Source organism: Rattus norvegicus, chromosome 4, assembly GCF_036323735.1.
Source record: "Rattus norvegicus strain BN/NHsdMcwi chromosome 4, GRCr8, whole genome shotgun sequence".
Taxonomy (NCBI): Eukaryota; Metazoa; Chordata; class Mammalia; order Rodentia; family Muridae; genus Rattus; species Rattus norvegicus.
Genome location: NC_086022.1, coordinates 24607291 through 24633927, shown reverse-complemented (window position 1 = coordinate 24633927; position 26637 = coordinate 24607291). Strand labels below are relative to the sequence as shown.

Genomic DNA, 26637 nt, shown 5'->3' with positions numbered 1-26637 from the left:
TAATACTGTACTTCAACAACAACAGAAACACCGAAAGCCTACCTACTCATAAAAACAGAACAATTTTCTGCTCAATGATAACTAGGACACAGAAGAAATAATGAAAGAAATTGAATACTTTCTAGAAGTCAATGAAAATGAAGGCACAACATACCCAAATTTAGAAAATTATCGTACCAGCCATTTAAAAGTATAATTGAAAGTTCTACATAAAGAAAGAAGTAAGCAAACTAAAGAGGAGTACAAGTCAGAAGAAATATCATAATCAGAGCTGAAATCAATCATTTAGAAACCAAGAAAACAATACAGAGAATCAATAAAACAAAAAGCTGGTTCTTTAAGAAAATCAACACAATAGACAATCCATTAGACAAACTATCCAAAAGACAGAAAGACAGTTTTCAAATAAACAAAATTAGAAATGAAAAAAGAAACATAACAATAGACAATGAGTAAATTCAAAAAACCATTAGGTCTTACTTCAAAAACTTGTACCCCACAAAATTTGAAAATCTTAATGCAATGGATGATTTTTTTTAGCAGATACCACATACCAAAAGTAAATCTAGATCAGTAAACTCTTCAAATAACACTGTAAGCCATAAGGAAATAGAAGCAGTCATTAAAAGTCTCCCATCTACAAGAATGCCAGAGTCAGATGATTTTTGCTGCAGAATTATACCAGACTTTTAAAGAAGAGTTAATAACAATACTCCTAAACTTTTCAAAAACAAACAAACAAACAAACAACAACAAAAAAACACTGCCAACATCAATCTATGAAGCTACAATATAAACCTAACCAGGCATAGCTTCAACAAAAGAGACCTGCAGATTGATTTCTCTTAATAGTATTCATGCAAAACTACTCAATATACTGCTAACAATATTAATCCAGGAACATACCAGAAACATCATCCAACATGATCAAGTATGCTTTATCCCAGGGATGCAGAATAGTTTAATATATGAAATCAACACAATCCACCATATAAACAGATTGAAAGAAAAAAATCACATGATCATCTCATTAGATGCTGAAAAATACAAACAAAAGTGGTATTTGACAAAATACAACACCCTTTCATGTTAAAAATCTTAGAGAGATCAGGGATTAATGGTACATATCTAAACATAATAAAAGCAATGTACAACAATCCAATAGCCAGCATCACACTAAATGGAGAGAAACTTAAAGCAATCCCACTAAAATCATGGGCAAGATATTGCAGCCCACTCTCTCCGTATCTATTCAATTTAATATTTGAAGATATAGCTAAAGAAATAAGACAACTAAAGAAGATCAAGGGGATAAAAAATATACAGAAAGGAAGAAGTCAAAGTATTGATATTTGTGCATGGTATAGTAGTATACATAAGTGACTATAAAAATTCTACCAGAGAACTCCTGCCAGTGACCAGCCCAGCATCACAGGATTTTCCCAAGGAAGGCAGTGAAGGAACATGGAGTCAGTGGTTTCAGGGGTAAAACTTGTTTCTGCAAAAGTAGTAGTTGCTTATGTTTTGTAACGTTATCTTTCTTTAACTTGTTGCTTTTCTAAGGCAATTGGCTGCTGGCTTTTGGTAATTAACACCTGTTTCTCACCAGCAGTGGATTAAGAAGAAAAAGGCTTAAATGCTAGGAAAAATTTTCTCTCTTGCTCAAGGACCTGTTGCTGGCCAGGTGAGAGATTTGGAACTCTTTTTCTCTTTGTAAACCAAAGAGAAAAGAAAAGAAGAGAAAGAAACAATAAAAGAAGCAAATTCATACACTCAAAAAACACTCACTCATTCAGCATGAAGTTGAAGAAAGCTGCATCCACACACAGAAATACGTCCACACTGGATTAAACAGAGAAGGGCAAAATACTCTCTTTATTTACCTTCTTAATATTCATACTATCCCAGGAAAATTGATTACATGTTTTCTTTAGCATCTTTTTATTTTCTAAGATCATAGCAAGTTAAAGACAATAGTTCATGTAATAAAATGACAGAGTTACAGCAGAAATGTTTACATGCTTTTCCATTAATTCAATTACCTGACTAAACAATCATTGTCTATTATTAGCCTGCCATAAATTCATTATAATTTTAAAGCAATAATTTCTATGGTATAATTTAGCATGGTTTTATCAAAAGACAAATCATCATTCTTGTGTTTCATTGGATTTAAATTTCATGTAGATAAACCAGTCTGTCTTTGCACCTATAATAAATTATTCATTCCCACTTTATAACATTTAGTTACTAGATAGTGACCTCATTCCTAGAAAATGTTTTCTTTGCTACTAAATTTCTTCTAATCTTGTGTTTGTATCCTAGTGCAATTTAGCCCACAACACACTAAGGTTTACAGAGCTCTGTTTGCAGCTATTAGAGGGCTTGACATTACTTTTATAAGTTTAGGAATTTTTAATAAATAATTATTAGAAATTATGAAATCAGCAATTTGTCAATACAGTATTACTATATTAAAGTACATCTGCATGTTTGCTCTGCAGAAAATCTGCCCAATACAGTGGGTGAATGTTGAGGAACAATTAGATTACATAATACTGACAGAAAAAAGGCATATCAGTTGAACAAGGCAATCCTGAGACAAAGTCTGTTTGGACCTTACCTCAGAGATGACCCACTACAGGTTATGCAAAAATCATGGGTCATCTCCAGAAAAGTCACTTGCATGCCTTAAGCCTTTCCTGGATGACTTCTGACAAACTCTTACAGTTGATAAACACCTTCAGGAATTGTTTGGATACAAAAAATTAAAACAAAGAAATCAGTAAACCTCTTTTATACAAATTATCAAAAAGTTGAGAAAGATTTTAGGGAAACAACACCCTTTACAATAGCTATAAATAATATAAAACATCTTGATGTAACTCTAACCAAGTAAGTAAAAAACCTGTATGACAATAACTTCAAGTTGTTGAGAAACGAAATTGAGGAAGATATTAAAAGGTGAAAAGATCTTCCATAATCATAAATCTGTTGGATTAACATAGTGAAAATGGCCATTTTACCAAAAGCAATTTACAAAATCAATGAAATTCCCATCAAAATTCCAATGAAGTTCTTTATAGACATGGAAAGAAGAATTCATGTCTTCATATAGAAAAACAAAAAAATTAAGTATAGCTTAAAAATTATCTTGAACAATAAAAGAACTGGAGGTAGAACCATCTCTGTCCTCAAGGTAAATTACAGAGCAATAATAATGGTATAGTGACAGACAGATTGACCAATGGAATCTAATCTAAGACCCTGAAATAACACAGACCTATAGATAATTGATTTTTGAGAAAGAAGTCAAAATACACAATGAATTTTAAAAAGCATCTTTAACAAATGGTGCTAGTCTAACTGAATGTCTGCATGTAGAAGAATGCAAATAGATCCATACCTATTACCCTGCATAAAATTCAAGTCCAAAGACTTCAACATAAAACAGATACACTAACTCTAATAGAAAAGAATGTGGGGAATAGCCTTGAACTCATTGGTACAGGAGACAACTTCCTGAACAGACCACTAATGGTTCATGCTCTAAAATCAACAATTGATAAATGGGACTTCATAAATATGCAAAGCTTTGGTAAGTTAAAGGACACTGTCAATAGAACAAAATGGAAGACTGCAGATTGTGAAAGAGTCTTCGCCAACCCTACATCTGACAGAGGGATATTACCCAAAATTTATAAAGAATTCAAGTTAAATTCAAACAAGCCAAATAACCCAATTAAAAAAAAAAAGGAATACAGAGCTAAACAGAGAATTCTCACCAGTGGAATCTTGAATGGGAGAGAAGCACTTAAAGAAATCCACAAAATCCTTAGTCATGTGGGGATTGCAACTCAAAATAACTCTTGTACCCATCAGAATAACTAAGATAAAAAAGTCAAGTGAGAGTACAAGCTGGTGAGGATGCGGAGCAAAGGGAACATTACTCCATTGGGATGGGAGTGCAAACTTGTATACTCAACCACTGTGAATGTCGATTTGTGCATTTCTTATAAAACTGGGTAAGGTTCTACCTCAAGACCCAGTTTTATCACTCTTGAGCATATTCCTATAGCATATTCCACCACACTTAAAAGGATATTTGCTTGGCTATGCTCACAACAGCTTTAATCATAATAGCCAGAACTAGAAACAACTTAATGTCCCTCAACTGAAGATTGGATGTGGTATATCTAAACAATGGAATAGTATTCAGCTATTCTAAAAATGCCATCATGAACTTTGAGGACAAATGGATGGAGCTTGACAATATCATCTTGAATGAGGTAACTCTGACTAAATAGGGCATGCATGGTAAATACTCACTTATAAGTGAATATTAGCTGTAAAATACAGGACACTTACACTACACTTCAAAGGCCCAAAGAAGCTAAGCAGGAAGGAAGGCCAAAGGGAGGATGTTCAAATTGTACTTAAAAAGGGAAATAAAATAGTTGTTGGAGGCAAATGGGGGAATGGAACTGTGTGGGAGAAGCAATGAGGAGGGGAATTAGAGGATGGTTCAGGATAATGTGTAGGGAGAGAGAAGGAAAGATGGCCAGATGGCCATGGGAATGAATGGAAATCTGTAGTTCTTTATGGGTAAGGGGAGAGATGTGGACATCCCAAGGACCTGCCAGAGACCTGGGTTAGGGGAGGCTCCCAAGTATCAGTAGAGGTGAACTTAGCTGAAACTCACAGGAGTGGGGATAAGGAACCTGGACATGCTGCCTCCTGTAGCCAGGCAGGAACCCCAGTGGAGCAATACGGACACCATCCCAACCACAAAACTTTCAACCCAAAATTATCATGTCTACAAGAAATTCAGGGCGTGGGATACAGCAGAGACTGAGGGAATAGCTAAGCAATAACCTGCCCAACATGAAACCCATCCATGAGCAAGCACTAATTCTTGATGCTATTAATGATACTTGTTATACTTGCAGACACGAGTCTAGTATGTCTGTCCTGTCACAGGTTTTATGGAGTAGATTACTCAGAGGGACTCAGAGACCCAGAGCCAAATATTGGATGGAGTGTGGGAACTCTTCTGGAAGAGTTGGGGGATGGATCAAGGTCTCTGAAGAGGATAGGAACCTCACAGAAAGACCAATAATGTCAACTAACTTGGACTCTTTCAGCTGTCAGACTCAACTACCAACCAAAGGGCATACACGGGCATACCTAGGTCACCTGCACATATGTAGCAGATGTACAGTCTGATCTTCAACAAGTGGAGAGGGGCTATCCCAGAAGCTGTTGCCTGTTTGTTGAATATGTTTTTGTATCTGGGTTACCTTGTCTGGCTTCTGTGGGAGAGGACCTGCAGAGAACAGATATGCCAGAGTAGGAAGATACCTAGGGGGCCCGTCACCCTATCAGAGGAGAAGGGGATGTGGAATGAAGAGGGACATTGAAGGCAAGACCAAGAAAGGGGGGCTGTGATCAGGATGTAAAGTTAATTAAAAAGGAACTAATCAAATAGATAGAAATAACCGGAAAAACAGAACCATAAAAAACATTTTTTTTATTTTAAACTTGCAAATTCTCTCTAATACCTCATACTTTTGGTACAGTGAATTGATTCATTCTACTATTTGCCAATCATCTGCCAAATAAACATAGATTTAAAAGGGTTAATGCTTACATATTTTCATCAAATTATCTAATATATTTACTATGCAGGGGTATGTAGGTAACAGGATGTTTCAAAGAGTAATCATTTAACATAAATGATACTATTTTAGATGTACATTGCCATAAACATGTGTTTGTTTTCATGGATATATTCAAGTCTACCAGATGGTAATGTTTTATTAGATTTAAGAAAAGATTCCTTTGCAGTTTTCACCTTAAAATTATGTTACACACATATGCACACAAATATACATACTTGCACACTCACACGTGAACACACTTATGCACACACAAGAGAGAGAGAGAGAGAGAGAGAGACAGAGAACAACAGTGAAAGATAGATAGAGAGGAATACACACAAACAGGAGAGAAAAAGAGAGAAATAAAGATTATTAAAGTAAGAGAAAAGTCAGTTATTCTAAAATAATGTCTCTATGTTTCCTTTTAGAATGATGGAAAAACTCAAGAAGAGCTATGTCAGGCTGGAAAAGTCAAGAAATGCTTTTGAATCCACGACCTCACCTGAAAGAATAAGTTCAACTATAGGCCTACAGCAATGGAAACACAGAAATATAAAACTTTCAATACATTATTAATACAAACATTCTTTTACAAAAGAGAAATATATTGTACAAATAAGTTGCCCAGCTGTTTGCTGATTCTGAAGATATATTATACTCAAGTAGTATAATGTATTGCTTATGTAGAATAGAATTCATAGATAATGGTACCTGCAAAATTAAATCAGGAACAGATAAACCATCTAAACAATCCCATAACTCCTAAAAAATTGAAGCAGTTATTAAAAGTCTCCCAACCAAAAAGAGCCCAGGAACAGATGGGTTTAGTGCAGAATTCTATCAGAACTTCATAGAAGACCTCCTATCAATACTATCCAAACTATTCCACAAAATAGACACAGACAGAACGCTACCAAATTCCTTTTGTGAAGCCACACCTACTTTTATATCTAAACCACACAAAGACCCAACAAAGAAAGAGAACTTCAGACCATTTTCCCTTATGAATATTGACGCAAAAATACTCAATAAAATTCTTGCAAAACTAATCCAAGAACACATAAACATGATGATCCACCATGATCAAGTAGGCTTCATCCCAGATAGACAGGGATGGTTTAATATACAGAAATACATCAATGTAACCGGTTATATAAACAGACTCAAAGATAAAAACCACAGGATCATTTCATTATATGATGAGAAAGCATTTGACAATATTCAACACCCCTTCATGATAAAAGTCCTGGAAAGATCAGGAACTCAAAACCCATACCTAAATATAGTAAAAGCAATATACAGCAAACCAGTAGCTAACATCCAACTAAATGGTGAGAAATTTGGAGAGATCCCACTAAAATCAGGGACTAGACAAGGCTTCCCATTCCTCCCTACTTATTCAATATAGTACTTGAAGTCCTAGCCAGAACAATCAGAAAACAAAAGGAGGTCAAAGGCATAAAATTGGAAAGGAAGAATTAAAAATATCATTATTTGCAGAAGATATGATAGTATACTTAAGTGACCCCAAAAGTTCTAACAGAGAAATACTAACCCTGATAAACAACTTCAGCAAAGTGTCTGGGTATACAATTATCTCAAACAGATCAATAGCCTTCCTCTACTCGAAGGACAAAAAGTCTGGGAAAGAAATTAGGGAAAGTGACACCCTTCACAATAGTCCAAAATAATATAAAATATTCGGTGTGACTTAAACCAAGCAAATGAAAGATCTGTATGACAAGAACTTCAAGTCTCTGAAGAAAAAAATTGAAGAAGATCTCAGAAGATGGAAAGATCTCCCATGCTCATGGATTGGCAGGATTAATATAGTAAAAATGACCATTTTGCCAAAAACAATTACAGATTCAATGCAATTCCCATCAAAATTCCAATTCAATTATTCATAGAGTTAGAAAGAGCAACTTACATATTCATTTGGAATAACAAAAAACCCAGGACAGTGAAAACTATACTAAAAAATAAATGAACTCTGGGGGAATCACCATCCTTGACCTCAAGCAGTATTACAGAGTAATAGTGATAACAACTGATTGGTATTGGTATAGAGAAAGGCAGATAGATCAGTGGAATCGAATTGAAGACCCAGAAGTGAACCAACATACATATGGTCACTTGATCTCTGACAAAAGAGCTAAAACCATCCAATGGAAAAAAACGATAGCATTTTCAACAATTAGTGTTAGTTCAACTGGAGGTCTGCATGTAGAAGAATGTAAATTGATCCATTCTTATCATCCTGTACAAAGCTTAAATCCAAGTGGATCAAGGACCTCCACATCAAACCAGATACACTCAAACTAATAGAAAAAAAGTGGGGAAGAGTCTCAATCACATGGGCACTGGGAAAAATTTCATGAACAAAACACCAATGGCTTATGCTGTAAGATCAAGAATCGACAAATGGTACCTCATAAAACTGCAAAGCTTCTGACAGGCAAAGGACTCTGTTATTAGGACAAAAGAGCAACCAACAGATTGATGAAATATTTTTAGCAACCCTACATCTGATAGAGGGCTAATATCCAAAGTATACAAAGAACTCAAGAAGTTAGACGCCAGAGAGCCAAATAACCCTATTAAAAATGGGGTATAGAGCAAAACAGAGAATTTACAGCTGAGGAATATGGAATGGCTGAAAAGTACCTAAAGAAATGTTCAACATCCTTAGTCATCAGAGAAATGCAAATCAAAACAACCCTGAGATTCCATCTCACACCAGTCAGAATGGCTAAGATAAAAAAAAAAACTCAGCCGACAGCAGATGCTGACAAGGATGTAGAGAAAGAGGAACACTCCTCCATTGTTGGTGGGATTGTAGACTGGTACATCCACTCTGGAAATCAGTCTGGAGGCTCCTCAGAAAGTTGGACATTGAACTACCTGAGGACCCAGCTATACCTTTCTTGGGCATATACCCAAAAGATGTTTCAACATACGACAAAGATACATGCTCCACTATGTTCATAGCAGCCTTATTCATTTATTCCAGAAGCTGGAAATAACCCAGATGCCCTTCATCAGAGGAATGGATACAGAAAAAGTGGAATATCTACACAATGGAGTACTACTCAGCCATCATAAACAATGACATCATGAAATTCATAGGCAAATGGAATGAACTAGAAAATAACATCCTGACTGAGGTAACCCAATCACAGAAAACCACACATAGTATTGTCTCACTGCTAAGTAAATATTAGTCCCAAAGCTTAAAATACACAAGATGCTATCCACGGACCACATAAAGCTCAAGAAGGATGACGAAAATGCTGATGCTTCACTCCTTAAAAGGGGGAAAAGTATCCACAGGAGGGGATATGGAGGCAAAGTTTAGAGCAGTGATCAAAGGAACAGTCATTCAGAGTCTCTCTCACATGTAGCCCATCTATATACAACCACCAAAACTAGATAAGATTGATGAAACTAAGAAGTGCAGGCTGAAAGAACCGGGTATAGCTCTCTACTGAGAGACACAGCCAGAACATGTCAAATTCAAAGGGAATGCTAGCATCAAACCACTGAACTGAGAACTGGACTCCCATTGGAGGAATTAGAGAACAGATTGAAAGAGTTGAAGGATCATCCAACCCCATAAGAACAGCAATGCCAACTAACCAGAGCCTCCAGTGACTAAATCACTACCCAAAGATTTTACATGGATTTTACTGGATATGTAGCAGAGGATGGCCTTGTTGGGCACCAGTCGAAAGAGAAGTCCTTTGTCCAGCCATGGTTAATCCCCTCAGTGGATTATGGGGGGAGGAAGTGGCTAGTAGGGTGGGGGGTGCTTGGAGAAGGGAACACCCTTCTAGAAGAAGTGGAAGGGAAGGGACAGGCAGGTTATTGGCAGGAAACCAGAAAATCTACTAAAAATCTAATAAAAAAATTCACTAAGGAAGTGGAATGCTTATTTAAATATTTATATGCTTTTCAAAATAAATGCTACAGTGAGAGGTAGAAAATATGGAAAGAATATTTACTGCATAATAATTTAAGAAGAAGCAAAATTGTTTTCCTTAGTATAAACAATTTATTAGGAAAAAAATTAGTTTCACTACAGTGTACTCATTGTTTAAAAAATACTTTGAACAGACATATGTTTTGAGTAAAAGTAATTTTTTGCTAGCCAGAGGCTAAAAATGTGGCTATTAGATATAAAAAGGTAAATACCATTATTTTCTTTCCCCAAGATTTGTCTTTGTTGTTAGGAGACATTGTGCATTGATTTTGTGTCATAGTTGGGCATCAAATCTTCTTTTCTCAGATATAGTTAGCGTCTTATAGTTTGCATTTATAACTCTTAAACACTTATTTTGTAATCTGACTAATATGTCTATCTGCACAAAAGACAGTTACTGAATTCAGTATTCTTCAGTTGTGTTTTACTGAGAATTTTGAAACTTATGTTTTTTAATATTCTGTGTTACACAAGGAGTCGTGGTGTTGCACTTACATTTTGTTATGTTGTGAGGTACTATATGTAATAATTAGAGTCCATCTCATTCTATTTTTAGCTGAAAAGCATAATTTATTTTAATATCTAGTGTAATCACACTGTTACATTATTTCTCATGGTGTTATAAAGCAAGGAAATGCTGACATGACTGCTATTTCATGAGACCATTTGGTGGGGCTGGGGGGGTTCTCTTAAACAAGAGCCACATTTTGTAGACTTCAGCCTGACTTTCATTGGAGGATAGTTAAGTGATGAACCCTGTGACTGTTTGTTACAGCTAATAAAACAGGAATCTTACGTGTCCTGGCCTCAAATTGCAAGGTGCAGCTCTCTGAAAATCATAATACATTTGATGAGAGGGCTGTATTCAGGACAGATTTAATCATTCACTCTGTCACCCTCTCAGGGTTTTAGGTAGTATATGGTCATATATTTGGTACTGGATATCAGAAATAGTGTTCTACAATTAACAGTGTTTACCAAAATATATTTTAAGACCACTGTACAGGTTTTTCTATTAGTAGAAGATTTAAAAGTCTCTTTCTGAGATAGCAGTATAGGTTAATTTTTGTATAAATTCTCTTGCCTAGGCATTTTGTTTGAGTAAATAGCTGTATTTAAATTTGATTTCAAATTTCAGTGCATTGCCAAATAAAGTATTTGCAATATTTTTCTGAAGTAAAAGTAATGCGAGAGAATATGAAGTTTTTTACCACACCATATGAAACATACATATTTAACAAATAGTTTCTAAGAAAACTTCATATTCATTTTATTTCCTGAATTGTTTACTTTTTGACATTAGTAAAACAAAAGAGCTTTGCAAGCATGTAAAAAAATGACAGGTAAACTGATAAACCCTGCTATATCTGTGATAATAATGTCTGCCCAAGACTTATGTGTTAGCATCCCATTTACAAGTCTACAGTTCCTGTTTATAGTGGTCCATTAGAAGGAGGGACCTGTGGGAGTATTTCAGATTTATGATGATGTTCTTTTGGATTCCATCACTTCAAACACTGAGGTGAGCAATTTTTCTCTTTCAGTATTTCTGTCCATATGTCACCAATAGACAAGAAATCATTTGGCTCATTCTACCATTATGGACTTTACCCTCAAAACTGTGAACCAAAACACTTGTATTCTATAATAAACTGACTTGTCTTGTGTATTGGACATAGTGATGTGAAGGAGACTAACTCAAGCACCTTCTGTAATCTCTACTTGGCTCCTCAGATGTCTGGTATAGGCATTCATTCCCAATCTAAAAGGCAGGCTGGGATATGATAATATGTGACAACTTTTCCTTATTAACAAAATGTGACTTTTCATCATTATTGTCAACTAGACTTGAATTAGAATCACCTGTGAGATGAATTTCGTGTTCTTCAATGAAGATGAATATGTGCAAAGGTATTTCCAGATAGGCTTAATGGAGGACTGAACACCAAGCCTGAATATGGGAACTGCTTCTACTATGGAATAAGGAGAGAAAATGTCCACTGTCTACCCATATTTGCCTTTTGATTACAGCTGTAATGTGATTATCTGCCTCATGCTCCTGACATTATTCCTTCCCGACATATAGAGCTGCATTCTCAAACTGTGAACCACATCAAACATCTCTCTCTCTTAAAGGTGCATTTGGCAAGTATTTTATCAAAACAATGAAAAAAAAAGTAAACTGTTCATGAAGGATTCAGAACAAACTGTAACTCTATTAAGTAAGCATTTTGATATCAGATTAAATAAATATTTTGGCATGTATAATATCTCAATTTATATGAGGATAGTTTTCCTAGTAAATGTTGAAGATGAAATTGAGTACCCATATGACAATAAATTAAATGATGAATATTTCTCATAGTTAAATATAATGTAAATCAGAGAATTGTATATAACACTTTATACAAAAATAACAAGTTACATGGAAGAATGATTCCGAATCTTGGAGTGGAAATGGTGTTTACAAAGATCTTCAAAGGACAGACTATTAAGGAAAAATTATAAGAAATGTCTTACATAAATTAAAATGTTTCTACTTATCAAAGAAAATCATTAGAAGCAGACACTCCAAGAATGGGAAAGGATGATTGTAAAGTGTATGACTTAGAAAGGGTTAATCACAAGTGTACATAAAGAATCTTAATAGTATAATAGCAAGACAACCAGTTTTGCAAGTACATAATGGGCTTAAACATCAGAACATTAAAAGGGCTAATCTGTATTTGATAAATGGTCATAATATACTAATCATGAGAAAATGTCCTTCAGAATCATAATGAGACATCATCTTAGGCTGGAAAATACAATGATTAAATATAATCAGTGATGACGAGGATGTGGAGAAAAGAGATTCCTCCTACAGTGTTGGTAGGCTGTAGATTAGCATAGTCATTATGGAAATCAGTATGGAGTTTCTTCCAAACTGACAAGAATTTAGGATTTCATCCAGCTTTCTATGGATGGATATATTGGCAGTCAGGTAAATGGAGCATTTGACAGACACATCTATATACCTTAGCCGATGGTAGCACTATTCCAAAGGCAAAGCATTTTAAAGATCCTAAGTAGTTAGCCACTTCGGAATAATTTTTAAAACTCTGACTTACATAGAGTGTACGTTACTATATAACATGTAAAAACAAATTAAAATTCATCGCTTGTGGCAGTATGCATTGATATGCAGATTACTGTATAAAAGAAACAAGTCAGACACAAAAAAGAAGTCTACTATATAATCTGATTTATATGTAGGAACTGGTGAATCTCACAGAAGTTGGTGTAGAATAGGTTGGTGTATAATACTGGCTATCAGAAGCAGCAAGGAATAGTGGGAGACGAAAGGTGAGAGGCTGACCAGTCGGCATTAACTTCCATCGATGCAAGACTGAATGCTGCCCTGTCCTCTTGTAAATCCCACTGACAATGCGCTGTGATGACAATGCACTCTGTGTTTCCAAAAGAAATAAAAACCAATTTTTAACATTTCCTTACAAAGAAATGATAAATATTTGGAAAGAAAGAAAGAAATGTTCAGGCTGATTTCAGCCATCCATAACACATTTATGTATATTTTGAAATATCACCTAGTGCCCCAATTTTATAATTTTGTTTTGTGTTTAATTTCATTTTATTTTGAAATTAGCATATTATCTAATCTTTTATAACAATATTTCTAATCTCAAATTCATCTCCATGTATTCCTTGCTCTCTTAGAAATTTATCACCATGCTTTCATTAATAGCTGTTTTGTATAGTGTGTGTGTACTCAGACACTCTCACATATGCACAAATACACACATACACACAAAATACACAATTATATTCTTCAATCTATAAAGTGAACCTTCACAGTCCACATAATACTGTTTTTATGTATATATTTTCAGGGATGAATGCCTGCTATTGGGTCTTCTTTCCTAGGGAAAACTATTTCTCCCACTTTCACTATCCTTAGCTGCCTGATTTTTTTTCCTGTACCAGTTAGTAATAAGCTAAAAAGCTTCATCTATTAAAATGTCCTTGCATGAATATGGGCTGAAGAAGGGTTACATAAATAGTTGTGCCAAAGTGTACGGGGAAAATCTCACAAGGCCATAACAGTACACAAAGAATTCTAAGGAAATAATGAATTCTGAGAACAGAAAAAAAATGTCCTTTTCAAGGGAAGATCATAACAATCGGTTATCTAAGACTAGTCCTGAAAATATACATAGAAGTAGCATAACACAGAATACATGTATATGCATATCTGCATGCAGTAACAATTAAGTGATTCAAAAGGAGGAATAAGAAAGAAGAAATGTTCTAATTACAATCTCGAAAATGATATATAAAGGCCAGAGTAATGTTACACCTAGTTACATACATGATTATGCATATACTTCCATTAAAACACAAATACACACACACACACAAAGGTCAGAGTAATGTTACACCTAGTTACATACATGATTATGTATATACTTCCATTAAAATACAAATACACACACACACACACACACACACACACACACTTTATTGCTAATCAGTTAAGTATGAAATAGAAAAATGAGGGAAGAAAAAGAAATCCAAACAGAAAATTAAACCATATCATTTCATTGGGAAAAACATGGAATAAATACATAAACTACCATAAGGATAAAAGAAGGTGATATTGCTTGTAAAAAGTAGTAAAGAATAAAAGATAAAAGGCATAAGAAAGAAATGACATTTTTCTTATAGTAATGTCGTGTGTCACATCAGACTGATTGTCAAATGATTAGATTGATCCAATTGTACTCCAAGACTTACAATTTCTCTAAGATAGATCAAAATAAATTAATAACATCTCAACATCCATTCAAATACAAAGTCAAGAACCAGGTTTACTTCTTAAAAATAAAATGTTGAGAACATTAATAAATATGAGAAAAGAGAAGTAATTTAAAGGTATTGTCTTATTTTATCTTTCTTATACAAAATGTTAAATTCTTGGCAATATTATCTTATAATCCTAAAATTAAATGTATAGATGATCTCAGACTGCAGTATGTTTCTTTAGTAACAAGAAACTAGAGTGCATATGTGATGATTTTTAATTCATCTGCAAAGATTTATTTCTTAGAATATTCTCAATAGCTGAGTATGTGTCGATTCAGAGTCTTACTCCTTAACATGGCCAAAGGAATCATTCTTAAACGAATTATTATATAATATATGATATGTTGACTCTGTAAAACATTTTAACAAATTCCAATTAAAATTAAATTAAAATTGTACATTTAAAATTGTATGTTGATTAAATAAAGGAAATGTAGAGACAATTCAACATAATACAAGCAAATTTGGCTACACCCTATATTTAGATTTATAGATTATTTCTATAGAAAACTAACATGGTTGTTGTACTCACTGGTTTTGTATGGTAACTTGACACAAGTTAGAGTTATCATAGAGAATGGAGCTCTCCTTGAGGAAATGCCTCCATGAGATCCAGCTTTAAGGCATTCTCTCAATTAGTAATCAAGGGGGTAGGGCCCAGTTCATTGTAGGTGGTGCCATCTCTGAGCTGATAATCTAGGGTTCTATATAAAAGCAAGATAAGCAAGCCAGGGGAAGCAAAGCCAGCAAGCAACACCCCTCCATGGTCTCTACATCAGCTTCTGCATCCAAGCTCCTGCCCTGTGTGAGTACTTGTCCTGACTTCCTTTGGTGATGAACAGTAATGTGGAAGTGTAAGCTGAATAAATGCTATCCTCCCAAGCTTGCTTCTTGGTTATATTTTGTGCAGGAATGGAAACCCTGACTAAGACAGTTGGCAATAACCTAATAACATGAAGCCTTTTAGATTGGGGTAGTAAAGTCTTTTAACCTTGTACATAAATCAAATGCTACTCTGATTGTTAAATAATTTCTGCTTGCTACTAATAACATATAATATTTTCTATACCTCTTCCTTCCCTTTTTCTTCTGTTTATTCAGGAGACATTTTCTTGGAAAGTCACTTTAGTAAGTATTAGAATTAATCATATCTCGTGGCTGAACATCCGACCTTTGAATTTACTGAAATTGAAGTGCAAGGTTAATTAGTTAGTCCTATCTTGCAGACATAGCAGGAAACAATTTTTATAAGATAAAAAATATAAATATGGTCCAAGTAGAAAAGTTAACAGAAAGTACTGACTTTTGACACCATCATGGTTAAGAAAAATATATGGATAAATTTCTTGTAGCCAGGAAAGGGTATTTGATCAGCACATTTGAATTTTAATACTTCTATAAATTATATTATTTCTTAAGGTGAGACCCTGATCATATACATAAAATTTATTGCATTCTAAGGAAGAATTTGAAATAAAAATTGTTTTGAATTGAACATCCATATGGATGTGTAACCCTAAAGTTCAAAATCATAATCTTTTATGAGACTATATTATATAAGTCATCACAAGACCCAACCAACCCCCAGTGATTTATTCTATTTCACAATACATGGGATAGTGACAGACTGAGTCCTCAGAGTGTATACTCCTATGTAAGTAGCAACGGGGCAGTACTTAAGACAAATTCATATGTTTCAAGAGGAAACGAGCATTTCATGAAAAATATATGTAATGGAATTGTCTCTCAAATCTTGCAAGGGCTTAAAGTTTTGTAATTCTAAATTGAAAATACCAGTTTTTACAGCCTAGCTTGCACAGTTCCAAAGTTGACATTAATTAGGTTGAAGACATTTCTTCATTGACAGTTTTGAACTTTGTGTTAACCATGAAATTAAATTCATGAATGTAAAGTAGCATAAAATTATTTTCTTTTTATAGAATTAAAGAATTTTATCATTTCTTTTTAAAGTTTTGATTAATAATGGTAACAGCTTCTGCATCAAACTTTTGACAAATGTCATTCTATAATACAAGAACTCAGAGGTCAGGAACTATCCTTTATTTTTATCTTTTCAACAGACAGTTGCTATTTAACAGATTATTTATATATAAATTGTATAATGCTTGAAACAATCAATATAGAATACAAAATACTATTTTTGACCAAACAAATCAGACATTTATAGAATTAAATACAATTTAAAACTAATTTCTATGTACATGAATACTGTTGATTAAAGATTAATGAAATGTTGATTGACAAGGAAGGTAAAAAGTAAGTACTTTTGTGAAGGGATTTTATGAATATGAATAAAGCATTTTAAAAGCATCATCCATGTTGGATTGAGTACTAGATAACAATTCTAGTAGTTTCTGTCCTCAAGTATATCTTAGTCTACACACAAATTCCAGATGATATGAAAAACTTGGAGATGAAATCAAATAAAAATAAAATCAGAATTTCTAATGTGTGCTACAGAGTAGATATAAATGTCTATCATGACTCTATATGTTAAATGTCACTTAGGATATAAGTCAGGAAGTGAAAGAGCCAACATTTTATTGTAATCTAGATGATGTATTGCTTTTTATGACCACAGGTATTTTAGAGTTCATGAAAAAATTAGTGTCTTTTCAGAGACAACAACCGAACAATAACAGCCTAGACAGGATGCCACTGAAGAGAATTCGAAAGCGCAATGAAATGAGGAAGAGGAAAAGTAGCTCTCTTACAATTGATGGTGAGAGCCAACTCCATCTTGGGTTCAGGCTCCATCTTAAAGATCCTGACCTAGGATTGAACTCCAGTTATGACAAGCCTGCACCTTTCACTAGTCTCTATGTTACACTCTAACAAGCCTGCCCCTAGTACTGTCTCCAGTACTAGTACTCCCTAACTACCAACAATCAGGAGTAAAACAGATGAAACTTTAAGATTTGGCTTCCAATACCAGCCAATCACTTTAAAGAACAACAAATACCCGCCCCCCATTAGGTGTGTGCCAATGAAAACCCCTTTGTTTATTTATGTGTCTCTATAAATACTTTCTAGAAAATGGGCTCTGGGTTTCACCCTCCACTCCTGCTGAGTCTGTAATGATAGTGTTGCCCAAGATCGAGCTTAAATAAAGACCCTAGTATCATCGTATTGGAATTGGCTCCTTGCAGTCTTTTGGGGTTTGCAAAACAGGCACAATGGCTTCTGGTGGGGAAAGTCCATAGTTCTGTTTAAGGGGCAGGCTGTTGAGAGTTTAACCATAGTCCAGCGAGTATATAGATGACATAAAGTACATCATTTTTTCTTATTTTTAATTTTACTTCTTATATTGGGTTGGTAAGAAAGAGGAAGTGGACATGGAAGGACGGGGAAGGGGATGTGATTATAGTACATGATATAAAACTTTCAGAGTATCAATAACAGTGTTATGTAGAAAGGAATTTAAAAATGAACATTTAATGCTATTAGGAAGCATAAAAATTTTAGGTCACGAGTAAGAAGGGATTGTTTGGTCAGTATCAATTCTGATTTGGCATTCTTAGTAGTGATAAGTTGTAGCTCTGACCAGCAAAATGTTTGACTCAGTTGTGTACTTCAGATAAGGCAAAGGAAGGCACAGAAATGAATGAGATAACAAGGGTTTGTTTTTATGAGAAAATCTCAAAAGGAATTATGAAATATCTTCAAGGCCAACAGGGTTGGGCAAGATGTGAGATGGAAACACACACCCTTTGGGTGGAGAGCAGGAAAAAAGAAGCGAAAATCCTCAAATCCTCGACTAGATCAACCTGACTTAGAAACCTGAAGAAAGTTAGACCTGGTAATTGTGTTGAGAATGATTGATCCTGACTTTAAGTTTAAAAGACAGTGTACTTGTATTCAAAGTGATTTCCCAGACAACACAAACTTGTGAGAATTTACTAGAAGGTTCCTTACCAGTTATACCTACAAAGGCAATTTCGACGATCACAAATGCAATCTCTCATATCAACAGGCTAAAAAAGAAAAATTATATTTTCAAACCAACAAATGCTGAAATGTGTATGACAAACCCAGCACCTATTCATAACAAAAGTTTAAAGCCAAATTATCATCAAATTAAATATAAATGCATCTTTTTAGTTGATAAAAATGAATGTATAATTTCTTATAAAGAATATCCTACTTAATATTTTAAAAGTAGCTAATATTCTTCCTAGTGCCAGAGATATGTGTAGCATTAAAATACATAGAAGCTGTCTAAGATAATATACCATCATTTAAAAGGCACTCATTTATTTTAGTGGGGACTGGTAACAAATGACATGACATGTCATGCATGTGAAAGCCAACCTAGTACGTTCCTTACAGAACTGAGATGCCTCATGCTACATCTCGCCAGCAAGAACACACGCGGGACACAAAGGATCCTTCTGCAGAAAAAGCTTTTAATGAATCTTGAGAGCCAGAGCATAAGCTTACAATACGGAGACCCCGAGTGAGGGAAAAACCATCACTTATATAGGAAATTATCCTCGCCTAGGACGTGTCACTCTCTGGCTGGTCGCTGTCAAACATGCCAGATGACGTACAACAGCATACGTGTCCCCCTCTGTGAGGAATTTACCAGGCGCTTGCGTATTGCCCTTTTACTAGGTGCATCCTGCTGGATATCGGCGCCATCATACAATGGAGAATGTGAGGGCGGCCCTCCACATCTCCCCCTTTTCTGTCTTTAAGCAAATAGGACACCCATAAATAGGAGGGTGAAGGCAGAAGTCATATCCTCGCACAAAGTTGGCGAACCTGTACAAGAGAGATACCCTTAAGCTGTTGTTGGGACCCAGGGCACTCCTGACCCGTCGCACTGCCATTTTTCGAGGGAGGGAAAACTGGGGCAGATACCCTCATGTAATATGACATGCCTTCCAGGGAGCGTGTTTGGTAGAACTTCCCTGTGCGATGCTAAGCTCGTCACCCCTCATGGGCTGCTCAAGCCGGACACTCTAATCCTGTGCAATGAACCGAGGTTCTAGGAGTGCAAGAGCTGTCCAGCTGGCGACCTATTGCTTGAGCCTGGTCAACCAAATATCGGCTGACGCTCCTTGTTCAAGGGCTACAAGCGCCTGGGCGATCACAATTTTGTCCCTCTTTGTTTGAAATCTCAATTTGCAAAGCAACCAGAGGAGTAACACTAACCCGCAGCAGAGGACTGCTCCAAAAAGTCCCACCCCCACTCATTCCTTAAAATAAGAGACTCCTGAGGTGATCCAGGATGACAATCCTTCTGTCAAAGACAGATCCAGTTGGGTAGAATTTACTTGAATGATGGCCGCTCTCAATTCCCTAAGCGTCTGCTCAAAATCCGAGGTCCAATTCTGTAACAAATGCTGTGAAAGGGTTTTAGACAAATTGGCAGCTTTGGTAAATTGTTCATACTGTATAGATGTGACACAAAGGCCGGGGAGCTTTTGTTCACAGTCAATCTGGGCCAGTTGCCATAGAATGTCTAGCTGCTCTTGTACCAGATCTATATGTTGGTTAACAAGCATGAGGCCCCCTTGTATCTGAGTATTAGCCGAGGCCTGTCTGTCCAGAGCCACAGAGACAGTAGACAATAAATCATTGATAGTTTGGGTTGTCTGTACTGAGTTTGACAAGGCCAATGCCAAGGCAGTAACCGAGGCAGCAACTGCCGTTGTAGCAATAATGCCAACAATAATTGCAGAAATCCAAAAATCTCTCTTTCCTCTAAATAAGGTCAGGGTCCCCGGAGTCTCAACAGGGACCGGGATAAAGCGAGGCATGCGGGTAACTACCGCTATGGAATATTGGCTAGCATCCCAGCACAGGGCATAAAAACATGAACCATCTGTACAATTCAATTTAGAAACTTTAGTGGCATTACTTATAATCCACACAAATGGCGGCCAGACACAAACCAGAGCAGGGTTAAACCCCATGCTCCAGTAAGGTTTATATTTTATATGAGTAGCTGTCCAGACAGAGGCTGAAGGCTGGATATTCCCAGTCCAGGAAAATGATAACCGTCCCTTTTCGCCCTTTCCTCCAAGTAGCATTGCCATGGGCGTAAGATCAGTGCAGCTACCATTAACGCCACAAAGCATCCATTGATCAAAGGGATTATTATTGGACCATCTAGGATCAATGGTGGTGAAGTTCACTCCACCTCCCAAATCAGGGGAGAAGGAAAAAAAATTCTGGACTGCCCAGGCAGAGTCCCGGGACTGGCAACCAGTCCAAGGCAAAGTAAGTTCTTCATCCTGGGTCCCTCTACAAAAGGGTGCCAACTTTGGTTGACGGAGAGGGCAGGTGGAGGAGTTAATGTAAGGCCACCAACCATAAAGAACTATGGCATTAGCCACAATGTCTTCCTCACCAGTTCCCCATGTGGCCTCCCTTAACCAAGCAGAAGATTCATTACTCAACATAATGCAAGGAAGATCAAAAGATGTTTTGTTGAATATACCAAAACAAAGGCTTCCCTTAAGGGGAATAGTCCTATTTTCTTTTACTTGCTCTATATGGGAATCTAATGGTAAATAGGCTAGTCCCAATTCTTTGTTGGTAGTAAAGAAACGTAGAAACACTTGGGCATTATACATCACCAGCATCGGGAGGGGGAAGGTTGACATTATTCCCCACCGTAGTTCGCTCTGCACTTTTATTGGCACTCCCTGGATCAGCATGAGGATCACCAGAGTTGTCATCTTCTTGGTCCTCTGTCTTGATATTCCGAGTAAGTCGTCCCGGAACCCAAACTGGATTTTCATTATCCTGTGGAAAAACACAAACAGCTCCCCTGGATCTTATCAAAACAGGATCCGGCCCCTTCCATTCATTTGTCAATATACCCTTCCATTTGACTAATTCTTTTCTCCTTTTGGGCTCTGAGCAATGTCACTCAGCCGCTGTTTGCCCAGCTTCATCAAGATTTAAAAAATTTAAGGTAAAAAGGGCCAAAGCAGTGGCCACTCAGGGTGTTGGGGGGAGTTCTATCATAATTCCCCCTCTTTGTTTTATTAAATATGATTTGAGCGTCCGATGAGAGCGCTCTATGATTCCCTGTCCTTGAGGGTTGTAGGGCAGGCCCGTCAGATGGGTAAGCTGCATCTGAGCACAAAACTGACGGAATTTTTGAGATGTATAGGCGGGGCCATTGTCAGTTTTTACACATCTTGGCTTTCCCCAAGCACTCCATGCTTCAAGGCAGTGCTGAATGACATGTGTTGTTTTTTCTCCTGTAAGTGGGGTGGCATGTAGAATGCCAGAACATGTATCTATAGATACATGCACATAGTGTAATTTTCCAAAAGTAGAATTATGAGTAACATCCATTTGCCAGATTTGCAATGGCTGTATTCCTCTCGGGTTGACCCCGATGTGAGGAACTGGGAGGAACTGGCAGCACTGTTGGCATTGGGTGACTATATCACGTGCCTCTTTTCTAGTTATAGAGAAGTGGCGGCGTAAAGTTTCCGAGGTAACATGGAAATTGCCATGAAAGGTTTTAGCGGCCTCTAGAGGAGAGGCCAGGGCCACAGCTATCATTTTTGTGGCTTTGTCAGCCAAATCATTCCCTGAACTCATTGGACCAGGGAGTCCAGAATGGGCCCGTATATGAGTAATATATACAGGGAATCTCTTATTTATTAAAATAATTTGGATTTTTTGGAAAATCTCTGCTACCTTGCTAGTTCTTTTAATTATGCCGGCGGTTTCAAGAATATTAACAGCATTGACCACATAGGAGGAATCTGAAACAATATTTAAAGGCATCTGGAATTTTTCAAGGACCTGCATGACCACTAGGCATACTACCACTTGGGGTGAGGTTTCAAAATATTGTCGTGAGAACACTTGGGAATTTACCACATATGCTCCCACCCCTGTTTTTGACCCATCCGTATACACTGTTATCCCTTCTTTTAACGGTCTGTGGGATGTGACGCGAAGGAAAACAACAGGTTGTGATCTAGCAAAACATAATAGGGGGTGTTTAGGATAATGATTATCTATCTTCCCTGTAAAGGATGTGAGCAACACTGCCGAATCATCGGAGGTAGAGGCTAGAGTTTGGACCTGATAGGGTGTATATGGGATAATCAAGGATTGGGGTAGAGTCCCAAAATGACAGATGGCAGCTTTTAGGCCCTTAATAGCCAGATGTGCTACTGTGACTGGATACCAATCAATAGTCTTCACAGGGGAGGCATGTGGATGGATCCATAATAGTGGACCTTGTTGCCATAAAACTACAGTGGGCAAATCCTTGGTATCTAATACACAGAGTGAAAAAGGTAGAGACCAATCAATACGTTGCAATTGGGCCTGTTTTATGGCATCTTCTACTTTTAGTAAGGCCTTGGTTGCAGCGGGAGTTAGCACACGAGGGGAGGTAATGTGTCTGTCCCCTTCCAATATTTCAAACAAGTGTTTTAATTCCACGGAGGGGATTTTTAAAAATGGTCTCAACCAGTTGATATCCCCCAAGAGCTTCTGAAAATCATTGAGAGTATGGAGGTGGTCTCTACGAATTTCCAATTTCTGGGGTATAATCTTATCAGGGAGAATGATGGATCCTAAAAAATGGCCTGTATCAGCAATTTGGACCTTCTCTGTAGCAATATGTAAATCCCATTGTTTAAGGATTTTTGTTATAAGGGATAGGCTTGTTTAAGTAATTCTAAATCTTTATGACACATCAAGATGTCATCCATGAAATGAACCAACAATAAATTTGGATAGGTCTCCTTGACTGGTTTGAGGGCTTCCTGAACATATAATTGACATATCGTGGGGCTGTTGGTCATGCCCTGAGGTAGGACCTTCCACTGGTATCTTTTATCAGGTTCAGTATGATTAATTGATGGGACAGTAAACGCAAATCTGGGCCTATCAGGAGGGTGAAGCGGAATAGAGAAAAAAACAATCCTTAATATCTATTATTACCAAATTCCAATCTTTTGGTAGGGCCGAGAGTATAGGAAGGCCCCGCTGAATGGGTCCAAGGGATTCCATCTGATCGTTAATGGCCCTTAAATCATGGAGTAATCGCCATTTTCCTGATTTTTTCTTATTACAAAAATTGGGGTGTTCCAAGGAGAGGTGGAGGGTTCCAAATGTCCCAATCTTAGCTGCTCATCCACCAGTCCTACAGCGGCCTGTAGCTTCTCGGAGGTAAGTGGCCATTGGGGAACCCATACCACATCTCCGTCTTCCAGGGTATGGGTCATGCTGCCCCAATGGCGCCTAGGAAAAACCCAGGTCTTGTTTATGGGGGTTGGCGATCAGTTCAATGGGCATGAGACAGCCCTGTTTTAATCACACTAGGCCTTTCCCTTCCTTATAGCCCATCCTTTACATCATGTGGGCCACTTGTGGGGGGTATTTGTTAGATAAGGTTAGTCCCATGGTCTGCATAACATCTCTCCCCCAAAGATTTACAGGTTGGGGAAGTACATAGGGAACAAATTGTCCCTGTCGGCCATCGACAGTCGTCCAAGTTAGAGTGGCAGAGCTGATTTTAGGGCATGACTGGTAGCCTAAGCCTTGTAGCGAGTGAGAAGATCTTATGGTAGGCCGCGATTGAGGCCACCATTTTGAGGAAATTATACTTTTATCAGCCCCAGTATCCAGTATGCCTTCAAATTTCTTTCCATTAATTTCTAAGCTCAATTTTGGGCGGTTGTTAAGATGAACCACCAAATATGCTGAATCATTACCAGTGGACCCTATGGGCCCCTTGGTATCCTGTATTGTGGCTTGGGAGAATGGAAGGAGTAATAACTGTGCTATTCTATCTCCTTCACTTATGGAAAAAACCCCATCAGGACTTGAACAAAGAATCTGAATATCAAGAGAATGCTGAGCTTCAACAAGGCCTGGATGGACTATCAGGCCTTGTAGGGCGAGAGATCCTCTCCCAAGGACAAGGCCTATGGTTCCCAGGGGTAGAGGCCCCACAGACTGAGCAGGAATTGGCTGAATGCCCATCTGGGGCATTAGAAAGAAGTCGGAGGCGGCACACAGGTCCAATTTTGGGTCACCTCTTGGGGAGCCTCCTCTGTCAGGGTCATGGCTTTCTGAAAGCGGTTTCCATATCTTTGAGGGCCCTGGGACCGGGGGCCCAACAGTCCGTTTTTTGACATCTCATTAGGCTGAGCTTCTAAAGGAGGGAGCAGTTTGCTCTTAATATCCCTCACTGAGCGGCACTGGGCAGGCCTATGGTAGCCCTTGCCACATCGGACACAGATAGTTGCAGGCCTCCTGTCTCCCTTGGTTATCCTACAGTCTCTTTTTAAATGGCCCACTTTTCCACATTAAAAACATGATCTTGTATCTGTCCCTTTAAAGGGGCGTCGCCGGGACTGGAGAATGGAGGCCGCCAGGCCTGCGTTAGTAAGGGGCCCTCCGAGTTCTCTGCATACTCTGAGCCAATCCTGTAACCCTTTATTTTTTCTGCGGGCTATGGCCGCTCGGCACTCCTGGGTGGCTTGCTCAAAAACAAGCTGTTCTATAAGCGGCGCCGCTTGCTCAGTATCACCAAATATTCGTCCTGCAGTCTCTGTCATTCTGGCTACGAAGTCTGAGAATGGTTCTTGGGGCCCCGGGATGATTCTGGTAAGTTGATTATCGGCCCCTCCTCTCCTACTGAGTGCTTTCCAGGCCTTAATGGCCGAGCTGGAGACTTGAACATAAGCGCCCCAATGGTAATTAGCTTGGTCCGCTGCGAAGCGGCCCTGTCCTGTCAAGAGTTCAAACATCCATTCCTGTTGCTCAGGCGTTAAAGCTGTGGCATTAGCTCTGGCCTGTGTTTGAGCCGCCTCATATCAAAGCGCCTTCCATTCCATATATTGGCCCATGTTAACGAGGGCTGCCTTTGCAATCATCTGCCAATTGGCGGGTGTCAAATAATTTAGGGCCAGCCTTTCAAGAATGGTTAGGGTGAAATTGGCTGTAACTCCATACTTTCTGACAGACTCCACCAGCTCTTTTATTTGGTTATATTCGACTGGGGCATGAACCCGCTCACCCTCCTGTGTCTCAAAGACAGGGAACATCATGCGAAGCTTCCTTCTCACTCTTTTGGGGACTAAAGAGAATGCGCAAGAGCGCGCCTCATACGGAGGGGGCGCCGTTGGCGACTGCTGTGGCAGAAGTTTTCTATTACCTCCCTTTCGTTCCTCGCGGTGATATCTCTCTTCCTCATATCTAGCTGCTTCCTCATCTAACTCGGCCTCCTCCTCTGAATCTAAGATTCCATTCTCAGAGCTATCAGAACTGTCGAGGTTCAGCGCTGCTAGCTCTTTCACAGGGTATATGCTGGCTCCCCCTCCCGGTTGCTGTGTAGAGAGGGAAGTGCCGGAATCTGAAAGCTTTAACACTCCCTTTTCCGCGGACTTACCGGGAAGGCTCTTTTTCTTTCTCAGGACGTCCTTTCTCTTGCGCGTGCCCAACCTCTCACTACATTCGGTTTCTGACATGCTGTCTTGGACTACCTCGAGAGCGGTCTGTCCTCCTACAACTGCTGCCTTACACACTTCATCTGCTAAGCAATTTTTGACTAGTTTCCATATGGCTTTAGTTCCTAGACACAGATCTTTCTCTGCCAATTTTCTGTCTAGGTCTTTCCCAAGTTTGTCCCATGAGGCGAATGTAAACGAGCCTGAACAGGCAAACCAGGGAGCCACCCTGTCCACCTCCTTCACAAAGTTTTTAAGTGTTCTTCCTCTGATTTTAATGTCCCTCTGCTTTAGCACCGTTTCCAAGGCCGTGATCACAGACTGTGAGGACCCCATGAGGGGCCAAGAACGCCCGGCAGCTTATCTACGTCCGTCTGACAAGGCGTGAGTAGAAACAGACATGCTGCTCTCTTATGTACGGGAGTCTTACGCGCACTTCCCGGACGGTGCCGCTTATTTGCCGCTTATTTACGTCGGCCTTATGGCGTCCCTCCTCCTCAACAATCCAAGGCGAAGGTAAAAGGGATCTGCGCAAAGCTCACTTATTTACGAGAGAGACTGAGACGCGCCTCCAGCTGCTGTCACGTATTCGTATCAGACCAACCACACCAAAATCTTCCTTTCAGCAGCGGAAACGGTGAAAACAGAACATAATAATAAGAAAGAG

General features: G+C 38.0%; 1 protein-coding gene across 1 annotated transcript in view; it reads right to left on the bottom strand.

The window, feature by feature from the left end:
- Positions 1-16776: 16776 nt before the first annotated feature.
- LOC102553320 (uncharacterized) overlaps positions 16777-26637 on the bottom strand; it is a 69200-nt gene continuing 59339 nt past the window's right edge. Inside the window, exon 5 of the mRNA XM_063286910.1 lies at positions 16777-21282. Coding sequence (XP_063142980.1) covers positions 19722-21282 — 1561 coding nt within the window. The 3' untranslated portion in view covers positions 16777-19721. The remainder of the gene's footprint in view (positions 21283-26637) is intronic.